This window comes from Mytilus edulis, chromosome 8 (genome assembly GCF_963676685.1).
Source record: "Mytilus edulis chromosome 8, xbMytEdul2.2, whole genome shotgun sequence".
In the NCBI taxonomy this organism is placed as follows: Eukaryota; Metazoa; Mollusca; class Bivalvia; order Mytilida; family Mytilidae; genus Mytilus; species Mytilus edulis.
The window spans coordinates 47,346,259-47,360,015 of NC_092351.1; the positions used below are offsets into that span (position 1 = coordinate 47,346,259).

At 31.9% G+C, this 13,757-nt stretch overlaps 1 protein-coding gene across 4 annotated transcripts in view; it reads left to right on the plus strand.

The window, feature by feature from the left end:
- Positions 1-13,757, plus strand: part of LOC139485741 (uncharacterized) — a 33,735-nt gene that overhangs the window by 19,365 nt on the left and 613 nt on the right. For 3 of the 4 annotated variants that reach the window (XM_071270394.1, XM_071270396.1, XM_071270397.1), the window contains 4 exons: positions 10,320-10,382; positions 10,713-10,932; positions 12,949-13,014; positions 13,418-13,510. In XM_071270394.1, coding sequence (XP_071126495.1) covers positions 10,320-10,382; positions 10,713-10,932; positions 12,949-13,014; positions 13,418-13,510 — 442 coding nt within the window. Of the gene's footprint in view, positions 1-10,319; positions 10,383-10,414; positions 10,478-10,712; positions 10,933-12,948; positions 13,015-13,417; positions 13,511-13,757 lie in introns of all 4 variants that reach the window. The other variant, XM_071270395.1, reaches the window with a different exon arrangement.

Here is a 13,757-nt window from a genome sequence, read left to right on the forward strand (position 1 = left end):
AGATTTGATTTTCAAAAGTTAAAAGAGTGAAAATTAATTCCTTTTATGTGTATCCATGGCAACATTCTGCATTTATTTACCATACAATATTGCAAAAAGGGGGGGTGGACATGTCACATATCCCCCCAAAATTTTGATCAAACTAGAATTTCAATGCCTTTGAGTGATACCTTTTTAGAAACTGTTTTCATAAATCTTCCTAATGATCAAATAAAAAATGGGTGTCTTTCGCCTCATTTTTTCGTAAAATCCAATCACAAAGTTCGTGCGATAAAAAGTTGGAAAAAAACATTGCAATAATTGCCGGACCAATGTATGGTAGGGACATGCAAATACGGACTGTCATACAGAAAACAGCCTATATTACATACATTACATAATCTTGATGTTCATATAAACTCAATACAAAGGCTATTTTAATACTCAGCTATCCATAAATGAATTTTATTGCACACTAGCTCTCATATTTGAAAAATCCACAGGGGCCAAAATGCGAAACTACACACCTAACTGTGGAGTGCTACCTTAAGGTGAAATTTTTCCCCTCCTGCCTCAATTTTTATTATATTTTCTGTGTTCTACTAGCTGTTACGATGAAAATGGTACCTTAGTTTTTAAAATTGGTTCAGTAATAAAGATTTTATGAAGGTTAGCCGTTGATGTTGAAACGCGACAAAAAGTGATTTAAAAATAAATGCTGGATCATAGTGAAAAACTTCAAGTCTGTCTCATTTTTGGGGTAAATTTCTAAAACTTTTCCCATTATCTTATTTAAAATCATAAAATTACCTTCAAAGAGGACAAATTGTACAATTTTTAGGTATTTGAAAGCACTTGTAGGTCAATTTTGCTGTAAATAGCATACCTAACCTTGGTTTAGAAGCTCTCAAGCAGGGTATAAATTTCTAGCAGTACTGGCATCATTAAATTTAATTAATGCCAAATTATAATATAAAATCCTGCTAAAAATGTTTATTTGACTTATTCGCATTCAAAAATAGAAAGCGATACATTCTGAGGATATCATATAAAGCGCAATCTTTGGTTACAATGGTGAAGCTAATTGAGTACAAATTTAAGACCGCAACATGTCTAAGTGTCAAAATGTGTATATTTGGTTGCTAAGGACAGTAAACAATAAAATAAACATAAATTGCATTTCTAGCAGATTTTTTACCTCTAGAACTAAAACAAGAACATAAAAGACTAAAGATTTGTGGTAAATTTTATCTTAAAAAGTGCATTTCTGTGCTTTATCAACATCTTAAGAAGCACAGTCATCCTATTAAATATTTAACAGTTCAACCTTTAGAAGTAGTAAATAAGCAGCCTGGTGAATCTCATTCCAAGTTTGTACGATCACGAAAAATAAATGAATTAAATTGGATTAAAAAATTACAGACAGTCTACCCTCTCGGTCTTAATGATAATATCATGGGAATTGGCAATATATCAAGAACCGATTCTGTTAACATTTTGGATATAGTTTCTAAAACTGTTCGTAAAAATCGTTCTCATGGACGCAGAAAAAATCGCAATCAAAGAAAATTTCGGACCAACCATACAAATATTTCGGACCTAATTTCCATTTCAAAAAACAACGGCAGACATTATCTGTTAACCAAGCTTTGTTCTTTACCTATAAATAAATTAAATAAAATTTTAGAGGATTGCAACACAATTTCATATTACAGTCCTAAGTATGAAATTGTCCAAATTATAATGGCATATTGTTATTCTAAACTGTTTCCAAAAATTGATCGCCCTGAAGATCATAAAAAACATTTTATTAAAATAAAGTATGTCAATAAAGGTTTTGATTTTGTAAATATTGCCGGTATTTTTAACGACCATTCTGTTAAAGACCAAATTCCTGGATATTTTGATAATACTGAACTCCCTCTCATTTGTTATATTTACAAGAAATCTACCCGAAAATATGTGTTTAATTATAGCCAATTGTGTAAAGATGTAAATATCACTGAAAATACACCTATGTCGTGTAATTGCAGTAATTCAGAATACACCTATGGACCAATTTCCCATGTTATAACAGGAGACCTTAACATCGTTCGCGACCGAGAGTTAAAATCATTCCTCAGTAAAGGACCTTAATATCGTCCCCCGTCAACTGTTAACTGGAATGAGTGTCGTAATATCATCAACGACTCACTCCGCGCCTACTGTTTGAAATGGGTAAAACGGGAAAAAGCTGACAAAAAATCTTTGGACTCTTTTTTTAATTCAGTAATGAAGATAGTTGATATTCGAATACAACATTTTAAAGAACATTTTACCCTCAACAAAAACTATAAAAACCCTATTTCGCGTATCAAAAATAAACTAACAGAACTAGCCGAGGAATTTGTTTTTGTTCCGGCTGATAAAGCTGCTAATAATATCATTATTGTTTGACGTAAATTTTATATAGAGGTTCTGCAAAAGGAAATCACCAATTCACCAACATTCCAACTGACTTCATTTTCAGAAAACGACATCTGTAACAAACATAAACTTTTAGCTACTTCTTTACAAGCAGAACCAAACACAATGAAAGTCCCAACTATGTACTGGCTTCCGAAGCTGCACAAAAAACCTTACAAATATAGATTTATTTCATCTTCCAGCCATTGTTCAACTACTAAATTGTCTGTTTTACTTACTAGTACACTTGGTACAATAAAAAACCTGATAATAAATTGTTCAAATAAGGCCTTTGAAAATAGTGGAATTAATTACTTTTGGAGTGTCAAAAACTCGTTGGAAGTACTTGATAAATTGCATGCATATATTGGTGATTTTGAATCTGTTCAAAGTTTTGATTTTTCTACCCTATATACCACTTTGCCTCATATTCTTATTAAGAAAAAATTCACATCCCTAATTAACTGGGCATTTAAAAAGTCGGAATGCGAGTACATATGTTCAAACTCTTTTAGATCATTTTTTAGTAGCAATAAACAAAAGAACTATGTCAATTGGACATGCTTTGATACTATTTATGCACTTGAATTTTTACTTGATAACATTTTTGTTCGCTTTGGAGATTCCGTATATCGTCAAGTTATTGGAATTCCAATGGGGACTAACTGTGCACCACTTATTGCGGACCTGTTTTTGTATTGTTATGAGTTACAATTTATGACTAAAATTAGCAAAGACCCATCAAAACAACATTTGATACAAAAATTTAACAATACTTTTAGATATTTGGATGATATATTGGCTCTAAATAATGACGACTTCAGTATGTATACTAAAGAAATTTATCCTGTAGAACTTACTTTAAATAAAGCTAATGATAACAATGACCACTGCCCTTTCCTCGATCTTGATATCTATATCATAAACGGGAAGCTTAATACAAAAATTTATGATAAAAGAGATGATTTTTCATTTCCTATTGTTAATTATCCATTTTTAGATGGTGACGTTCCCTTGTCACCATCTTATGGTGTTTATATATCTCAACTTGTACGATTCGCTCGTGTATGTAACAATGTATTAGACTTTAGCGAGAGAAATTTATGTATTACTGAAAAATTATTACACCAGGGTTTTCGATATCACAAACTGGTCAAAACATTTACTTAATTTTATCACCGGTATAAGGAAATAATTCGTAAATATAACTCAACATGCAGACATCTTATACGTTTAGGTATTTCACATCCAAAATTTTATGGAAATATTCTTTATAAAGCACAAAAATGTCAGTATTCTCCTCAGAAACTAACAAAACCTTTAAATAGACTTATTAAAAGGGGATATAGTTACGATACTGTTGTCAGGTCATTAAAGATTGCATATTTTGGCTTTAACATTGATTCACTGATAGGGTCTTTGCATCGGAACTAAACACATTTATTTCTAAAAAAACAGTTGTTGGCATGACACGGGTTATGTTCTTCTCATATATTTTATGATAGTATGATACTAAACCCCTAACGGGAGGGATTGTACCTGATATTCATATGATGAAGACATAATCTTTCAATCAGTTTAATTGAGGTCTGGAGCTGGCATGTCAGTTAACTGCTAGTAGTCTGTTGTTATTTATGTATTATTGTCATTTTATTTATTTTCTTTTGTTACATCTTTTGACATCAGACTCGGACTTCTCTTGAACTGAATTTTAATGTGCGTATTGTTATTGTTTTACTTTTCTACATTGACTAGAGGTATAGGGGGAGGGTTGAGATCTCATAAACATGTTTAACCCCGCCGCAATTTTGCGCCTGTCCCAAGTCAGGAGCCTCTGGCCTTTGTTAGTCTTGTATGATTTTAAATTTTAGTTTCTTGTGTATAATTCGGAGTTTAGTATGACGTCCATTATCACTGTACTATTATGCATATTTTAGGGGCCAGCTGAAGGACACCTACGGGTGCGGGAATTCTCGCTACATTGAAGACCCATTGGTTGCCTTCGGCTGTTGTTTGCTCTATGGTCGGGTGGTTGTCGCTTTGACATATTCACCATTTCCTTTCTCAATTTTATTTCTGATGTGCCATAAGGTAGCACTCCACAGTTAGAAAATAAAATTAAAAATGAGCCACAAAATGTTTTATCATCTCCTATTCCTGGATTTCTAACACATTAACCTTGCTGTTTGTGTTGTACATGTGCATATGTATGTAATCAGTATATTCCAAAGATTTGATTTTCAAAAGTTAAAAGAGTGAAAATTAATTCCTTTTATGTGTATCCATGGCAACATTCTGCATTTATTTACCATACAATATTGCAAAAAGGGGGGTGGACATGTCACATATCCCCCCAAAATTTTGATCAAACTAGAATTTCAATGCCTTTGAGTGATACCTTTTTAGAAACTGTTTTCATAAATCTTCCTAATGATCAAATAAAAAATGGGTGTCTTTCGCCTCATTTTTTCGTAAAATCCAATCACAAAGTTCGTGCGATAAAAAGTTGGAAAAAAACATTGCAATAATTGCCGGACCAATGTATGGTAGGGACATGCAAATACGGACTGTCATACAGAAAACAGCCTATATTACATACATTACATAATCTTGATGTTCATATAAACTCAATACAAAGGCTATTTTAATACTCAGCTATCCATAAATGAATTTTATTGCACACTAGCTCTCATATTTGAAAAATCCACAGGGGCCAAAATGCGAAACTACACACCTAACTGTGGAGTGCTACCTTAAGGTGAAATTTTTCCCCTCCTGCCTCAATTTTTATTATATTTTCTGTGTTCTACTAGCTGTTACGATGAAAATGGTACCTTAGTTTTTAAAATTGGTTCAGTAATAAAGATTTTATGAAGGTTAGCAGTTGATGTTGAAACGCGACAAAAAGTGATTTAAAAATAAATGCTGGATCATAGTGAAAAACTTCAAGTCTGTCTCATTTTTGGGGTAAATTTCTAAAACTTTTCCCATTATCTTATTTAAAATCATAAAATTACCTTCAAAGAGGACAAATTGTACAATTTTTAGGTATTTGAAAGCACTTGTAGGTCAATTTTGCTGTAAATAGCATACCTAACCTTGGTTTAGAAGCTCTCAAGCAGGGTATAAATTTCTAGCAGTACTGGCATCATTAAATTTAATTAATGCCAAATTATAATATAAAATCCTGCTAAAAATGTTTATTTGACTTATTCGCATTCAAAAATAGAAAGCGATACATTCTGAGGATATCATATAAAGCGCAATCTTTGGTTACAATGGTGAAGCTAATTGAGTACAAATTTAAGACCGCAACATGTCTAAGTGTCAAAATGTGTATATTTGGTTGCTAAGGACAGTAAACAATAAAATAAACATAAATTGCATTTCTAGCAGATTTTTTACCTCTAGAACTAAAACAAGAACATAAAAGACTAAAGATTTGTGGTAAATTTTATCTTAAAAAGTGCATTTCTGTGCTTTCTGATGTGCCTTAAGGTGAAATTTTTCCCCTCCTGCCTCAATTTTTATTATATTTTCTGTGTTCTACTAGCTGTTACGATGAAAATGGTACCTTAGTTTTTAAAATTGGTTCAGTAATAAAGATTGTATGAAGGTTAGCAGTTGATGTTGAAACGCGACAAAAAGTGATTTAAAAATAAATGCTGGATCATAGTGAAAAACTTCAAGTCTGTCTCATTTTTGGGGTAAATTTCTAAAACTTTTCCCATTATCTTATTTAAAATCATAAAATTACCTTCAAAGAGGACAAATTGTACAATTTTTAGGTATTTGAAAGCACTTGTAGGTCAATTTTGCTGTAAATAGCATACCTAACCTTGGTTTAGAAGCTCTCAAGCAGGGTATAAATTTCTAGCAGTACTGGCATCATTAAATTTAATTAATGCCAAATTATAATATAAAATCCTGCTAAAAATGTTTATTTGACTTATTCGCATTCAAAAATAGAAAGCGATACATTCTGAGGATATCATATAAAGCGCAATCTTTGGTTACAATGGTGAAGCTAATTGAGTACAAATTTAAGACCGCAACATGTCTAAGTGTCAAAATTTGTATATTTGGTTGCTAAGGACAGTAAACAATAAAATAAACATAAATTGCATTTCTAGCAGATTTTTTACCTCTAGAACTAAAACAAGAACATAAAAGACTAAAGATTTGTGGTAAATTTTATCTTAAAAAGTGCATTTCTGTGCTTTCTGATGTGCCATAAGGTAGCACTCCACAGTTAGAAAATAAAATTAAAAATGAGCCACAAAATGTTTTATCATCTCCTATTCCTGGATTTCTAATACATTAACCTTGCTGTTTGTGTTGTACATGTGCATATGTATGTAATCAGTATATTCCAAAGATTTGATTTTCAAAAGTTAAAAGAGTGAAAATTAATTCCTTTTATGTGTATCCATGGCAACATTCTGCATTTATTTACCATACAATATTGCAAAAAGGGGGGTGGACATGTCACATATCCCCCCAAAATTTTGATCAAACTAGAATTTCAATGCCTTTGAGTGATACCTTTTTAGAAACTGTTTTCATAAATCTTCCTAATGATCAAATAAAAAATGGGTGTCTTTCGCCTCATTTTTTCGTAAAATCCAATCACAAAGTTCGTGCGATAAAAAGTTGGAAAAAAACATTGCAATAATTGCCGGACCAATGTATGGTAGGGACATGCAAATACGGACTGTCATACAGAAAACAGCCTATATTACATACATTACATAATCTTGATGTTCATATAAACTCAATACAAAGGCTATTTTAATACTCAGCTATCCATAAATGAATTTTATTGCACACTAGCTCTCATATTTGAAAAATCCACAGGGGCCAAAATGCGAAACTACACACCTAACTGTGGAGTGCTACCTTAAGGTGAAATTTTTCCCCTCCTGCCTCAATTTTTATTATATTTTCTGTGTTCTACTAGCTGTTACGATGAAAATGGTACCTTAGTTTTTAAAATTGGTTCAGTAATAAAGATTTTATGAAGGTTAGCAGTTGATGTTGAAACGCGACAAAAAGTGATTTAAAAATAAATGCTGGATCATAGTGAAAAACTTCAAGTCTGTCTCATTTTTGGGGTAAATTTCTAAAACTTTTCCCATTATCTTATTTAAAATCATAAAATTACCTTCAAAGAGGACAAATTGTACAATTTTTAGGTATTTGAAAGCACTTGTAGGTCAATTTTGCTGTAAATAGCATACCTAACCTTGGTTTAGAAGCTCTCAAGCAGGGTATAAATTTCTAGCAGTACTGGCATCATTAAATTTAATTAATGCCAAATTATAATATAAAATCCTGCTAAAAATGTTTATTTGACTTATTCGCATTCAAAAATAGAAAGCGATACATTCTGAGGATATCATATAAAGCGCAATCTTTGGTTACAATGGTGAAGCTAATTGAGTACAAATTTAAGACCGCAACATGTCTAAGTGTCAAAATGTGTATATTTGGTTGCTAAGGACAGTAAACAATAAAATAAACATAAATTGCATTTCTAGCAGATTTTTTACCTCTAGAACTAAAACAAGAACATAAAAGACTAAAGATTTGTGGTAAATTTTATCTTAAAAAGTGCATTTCTGTGCTTTCTGATGTGCCATAAGGTAGCACTCCACAGTTAGAAAATAAAATTAAAAATGAGCCACAAAATGTTTTATCATCTCCTATTCCTGGATTTCTAATACATTAACCTTGCTGTTTGTGTTGTACATGTGCATATGTATGTAATCAGTATATTCCAAAGATTTGATTTTCAAAAGTTAAAAGAGTGAAAATTAATTCCTTTTATGTGTATCCATGGCAACATTCTGCATTTATTTACCATACAATATTGCAAAAAGGGGGGTGGACATGTCACATATCCCCCCAAAATTTTGATCAAACTAGAATTTCAATGCCTTTGAGTGATACCTTTTTAGAAACTGTTTTCATAAATCTTCCTAATGATCAAATAAAAAATGGGTGTCTTTCGCCTCATTTTTTCGTAAAATCCAATCACAAAGTTCGTGCGATAAAAAGTTGGAAAAAAACATTGCAATAATTGCCGGACCAATGTATGGTAGGGACATGCAAATACGGACTGTCATACAGAAAACAGCCTATATTACATACATTACATAATCTTGATGTTCATATAAACTCAATACAAAGGCTATTTTAATACTCAGCTATCCACAAATGAATTTTATTGCACACTAGCTCTCATATTTGAAAAATCCACAGGGGCCAAAATGCGAAACTACACACCTAACTGTGGAGTGCTACCTAAGGTCTAGTCCGTTTGGTATCACATGAGCGTTTGACATGAATGAACACTTGCATTTGGAGTTTCAAAGCATTTGTTTGAAATCGATGTTGAAAGCTTTGAAATCATGATTTAACGAACGTTACTCTGTGTCTTTATACATGAAGAGCAGGGTTCATTCAAAAAAAGTTCGTCCAATACTAAATTATCAACGTGTGTACAAAATATTTTGTAAACAGACTTTGTATCCTATGTAGGAATGGCCTTTGGTGGTCCGTAGATTAGGATGATTATGTTAATGATGCCTTCGACCAGCATTGATATATTCTGATTTATATCTGACATGAACCAAAGGTCTGTAAAGGGGAGAATATTTGGCAGTAAAATCGCCAAGTTTTTCCATACAGATCATTTATAAATGCGGTGTAAAATACGTGACAATTGAGTTTCAAGTCTTGTAGCATTTTTATTGGAAACACAGGCACACACAAAAATTTAAACACTCTAGGGACTTTTTCTACTAGTAATGTACAATGTATTTCTGCCCGGACATATTTTACCAGAACAAAGTTATCTCTTACCTGCTTACAGAAAACCTTTAGGTCTAGGTAAGCGTTCAAGGTACATAGTACTATTAGTGCAAGTTAAAATTCTTAATAATTTCAGGTATGTAAACGTTTAAAATATGCCGCACAGCCCTATATTTTGAAATTTGAAAAAAATTGTAGTGCATATGAATTAACTTCACATTTACATGATATTTTTTTTTCTTCAAAACTTGGGACTATTATACTAATAGTCCTAGAAACTTATTAGCAAAAGCATACTTAAACAAAAGCAATACAGACAAAAATGACATCATGCAGATATTGTATCTATAAAATAAAATATTATACCTACCTGCCTACCCATGACAAAAAATCTACCGAGCTAAGTTATTTTTTGGGAAAGAAAAATAAAATATTTTACCTACCTACCTACCCTGTTTCAAAACATAGGGTCGGAAAAGGGCAAACAAACAATATTTTAATTTAGGCCTAACATGAATGTTTTTTGGGGTATTGAATTTAATTAATCATGGTTAATCACATGCACCTGAAACACAATCACTAGATCTTATCATATTTTTCTTGTTTTTAATTAAAATTAAATTCATTTGAACTGATCAAGGGTTTGTGATACATGTACACTTTAAATTTCTTTAATTTTTAACATCTTGTATTTTATAAAGGTATTATGCTGTCAGATATAAGCCCTACTTGTACATGTATGCGTACAAAACTTAATCACTACAACGAATTTCAATTGCATATAAAAGGCATGGGTCATTTGTCCAAAGACTATAAAAAGACCAAAGAATGGTAAACAGACTGGTATATCTTAAACATGCACTTGCTTATTGATGGCACGGGGTATAATGAAAATATTAAGCAAAACGACGGATGACACTGGCGGAGATGTGTCATGAACACTTTAATATAAAAAAAGTCGAAAGAAATAATATTTATAATATCAACAAAAACATGAAAAAAGTAAATAAAACAAGGATCAATACAAACAATGGATTTCTTTAAAGATTAACGCCTTTTTTTCAATTTAAACATTTTAGCCTCGAAGTCAAGGACAACGAAATTAAAGACCTAAGACAAGAAAAGGATGGTGTACTATCAAGGTACGACAATTTTTTCAATTTAAACATTTTAGCCTCGAAGTCAAGGACAACGAAATTAAAGACCTAAGACAAGAAAAGGATGGTGTACTATCAAGGTACGACAATTTGTTTTGTCCACTTAGTTCACTGTCATTTTTTATTTTATCTTAAAATTCATGTTAACTTACAAGTCAGAATAGTTTGTGGTAGAAGCATCTAAAATATACATGTATGTGAATAAATAACATATAAATGAAGTATTTATTCCGTGCAGAGACTAACATTGGAGTGGTGAAATTACTTTGTAGTTCCTGCTTTTTTTATCTTTAAACATAGTTTATCTTTATCAAGGTTGAGTGAAATGATGGGATCTAAATTACGGGACAACAATCCAGCGATTGCTGACCTGAATGACCAGAATCGTCCAATGAAACTCGCTGAACAGTTTACAGAATTGTATGAAAATGAATGGACCGACGCCTTTACCGATTTACAGGATCTTACTAAAGAGCGTAGTGAGGAAAAAATAACAGACATTAAAAGCATTTGGATATTACTCGAAATTTTGAAGGTATGGATTCACATGTTTTACCACTGTGACAGTAAAACCTTTTGCGAACATAATAAGTCATAGTTTAGGGGGTATCCAACACTTTGACTAAAATAGATTTGTCTCGTTTTTAATATTCATAAACTTAAAATATTTACTTTGTAAGTTTGACCTGTTTATAAAAATTGAAACTGTCTAGAAATTTGAACCACACAAATTACAGGAATAATTTGGTTGGATATATAGCAGTTTTGATCGTTGGAAATTTGATTTCGCCTTACTTTAAAATACGTGTAAAGTATGTGATTAAAACGCTCAGCCGATTTTCAAGAGTTATCTCCTATAGGTGTGTTCTGTATCCCCTTAATGTTTTACAAGCTTTCTTGTGTACTGAATAATGTTTTTGAATATATATATAAAAAAGAAAAAAAGGATCCAATCCAACTGACAAACTGACTTTCCTGCGGGACTAGTTTAACTATATTAATTTCTTCTATATCCAAACCGATTTTTTATAGTCATGCGCGTAGCTACGTTTACGTCAAAACGCCCGGGCGTACACTTGAATTTTGAAAATAAAACAAATAATCGACATAGAATAAGAAAAATTGGTCAAAAGCACATCAGCCTTGTGCTTCTTTTTCAATGGATTGTAATTTTGAATGAAAAGGAACTAAATTTACTCAAATAGATTTATTCGAATCTTTTGTAAAAGTCTGAATCTACTATGAATTCTACGTACTTTTTTTATATTTAAAGTAATTCACTATCTGCTCATATTCGATATGCTGTTTGTATTTTTGCCGAGCCTGTGATTTATGTCCCAAAAGCGAGACAAAGCGGCGTCAATATTTAGGTTCCGAATGTGGATAAACTCTTTTGAATGACTCTCCGTGAAATTTTACAAAAGTTGGACAGAAACTTATTATGATCAAAAGAGTATTCAGAGCAATATAATAATGCAATTATATCTTTAATTTTCCCGCATTTTAAGGACAAAATGTATTTCTTTCTGCAATTAATAAGTGGTCGCAGTTTGGGCTTACATTTTGTTATTTCTCAATTACATTAACTACTTGTCGAACCTTCATGGAATTTTATGAAAATGCCGACGAAACTTTTTCTATGACTAATGTCTAAAGCTAAAATTTTGAAAGCATTTGTTTTCGTTCATTTTTCTGTTCTTTTCTGATAGACAGGTAGCCGGACTCTTCTTTACGCAATTACTTGTTTTACATGCATGCTCAATTTATAAACCTTCATAGATTGTCGTGAAATATTCCAAATCAAGAAAAAAATATCAAAAGAAAATGTTAGATTTTTTTTAAAATCCCTTTAAAGGAAATAATGATAAATTGATTCACTTTTTGTGGGAAAAAATCCTAGGTGTTCCAGAATTTTTTTATATTGCACCTCTTGGAAATATATTTTTTTCGTGTTCATTAAAAGGTGCTTTTGTCGATTGTACGTTCACTCACGGCACCCTTTATAAACTTATTTAAAAGTAATATTGGTTTGGACGTTTTCTCTAAAACCAATGACCATTATGCTACAAATGTAGCTTCCAGTTTAACACGATGAATAAGTTAACATATTAAAAAATTTAACCAAAACAAATAAGGCCCAACAAATAAACCATTTAGATTCAAAAGTATGTTGCTATCAATGATTTTTTACTGACAGGAATCATTATGGTATCTCATTCTCGATAGCTATCGGGGGCTCTGTCCCTTTCGAACCCACAACCAGCAGTTTCTTTAACATTGAGCGGTTGGCACCCCTCATATTCCTCGCCAAGGTTCGGGCGTACACGTAAAAATGACCCAGCTACGCCACTGATAGTCGAAGGATGCATTGCAAATAAAACAAAAAATCGGTCAAGTGTTTGATGTTCAGTATATGACTGCTTTGGGTAGTTTTTACGTTCATATGCCGATTTTTGAAATTACAATATGACAGTCGGTGTGAAATAACCACAATTTCTAAATGGTGTCAATTTTGTTTGCCATACTTTCAACATGTTTTGATATTTAATAGGAAATAAACGAAGAGTGTGTCAAAGATTCGTCACTCCAACTGTCTGGACTGAAGACAGCTTTCCAGGTAAAATATAATACTATAAATAGTCTTTCGTATGAAAGTAAATGCATTGTATAATGATAGAAAAAAATGATAATTTTCCCGTGAGCATAACTTGTGTTGCCCGAATATGACAGCTACCCGGCGTCAGAAAAATACAAAGGCGTCTTGTGAGTAGCGTTCGTGGCCAACAATAAAAAGTTGTCTTATCGTTGATTTTGAACTTGCACCTGCACATAAAGTTTGATTAAACTGGTCTTTTCATCACAAAAATATCTCTACTATAGGAAAAATAGAATGACCACACGGTGGTGCAATATTTTGTCGTCGCTTGGTGGCTATACATGTACTTCATCTTCAACATACAGCGGATTTTTTTAATAAAATGTGTCATGTTTGTTTTTCATTATTTGTTCTCTTTCTCTAGTGTTTGCCCGTTGATGATTACAAAGAATATTTCAAGATGTTCAAAGATGTACTCAAATCACAAGCTACCAAATATCTACCATTATTATGCAAGGTAGGTAACCAGCTATTTTTTTCACAAAACTCTTTTTGGTGAAATATTGTTTCTTAAGACAACTCAATTGATTATCAAATACATCCAGACCACTGACCACAATGCATATTCATATACATTTTAGTATAACACATGTGTTGTTATTATAAACACTCAAAATAAACGTTAAATTTTTTTCCAGCTGCATGAAAATTAAAATGATTGTATAAGACTTGTATGCTCTCTCCCTCTTGTCAACAATGACAAT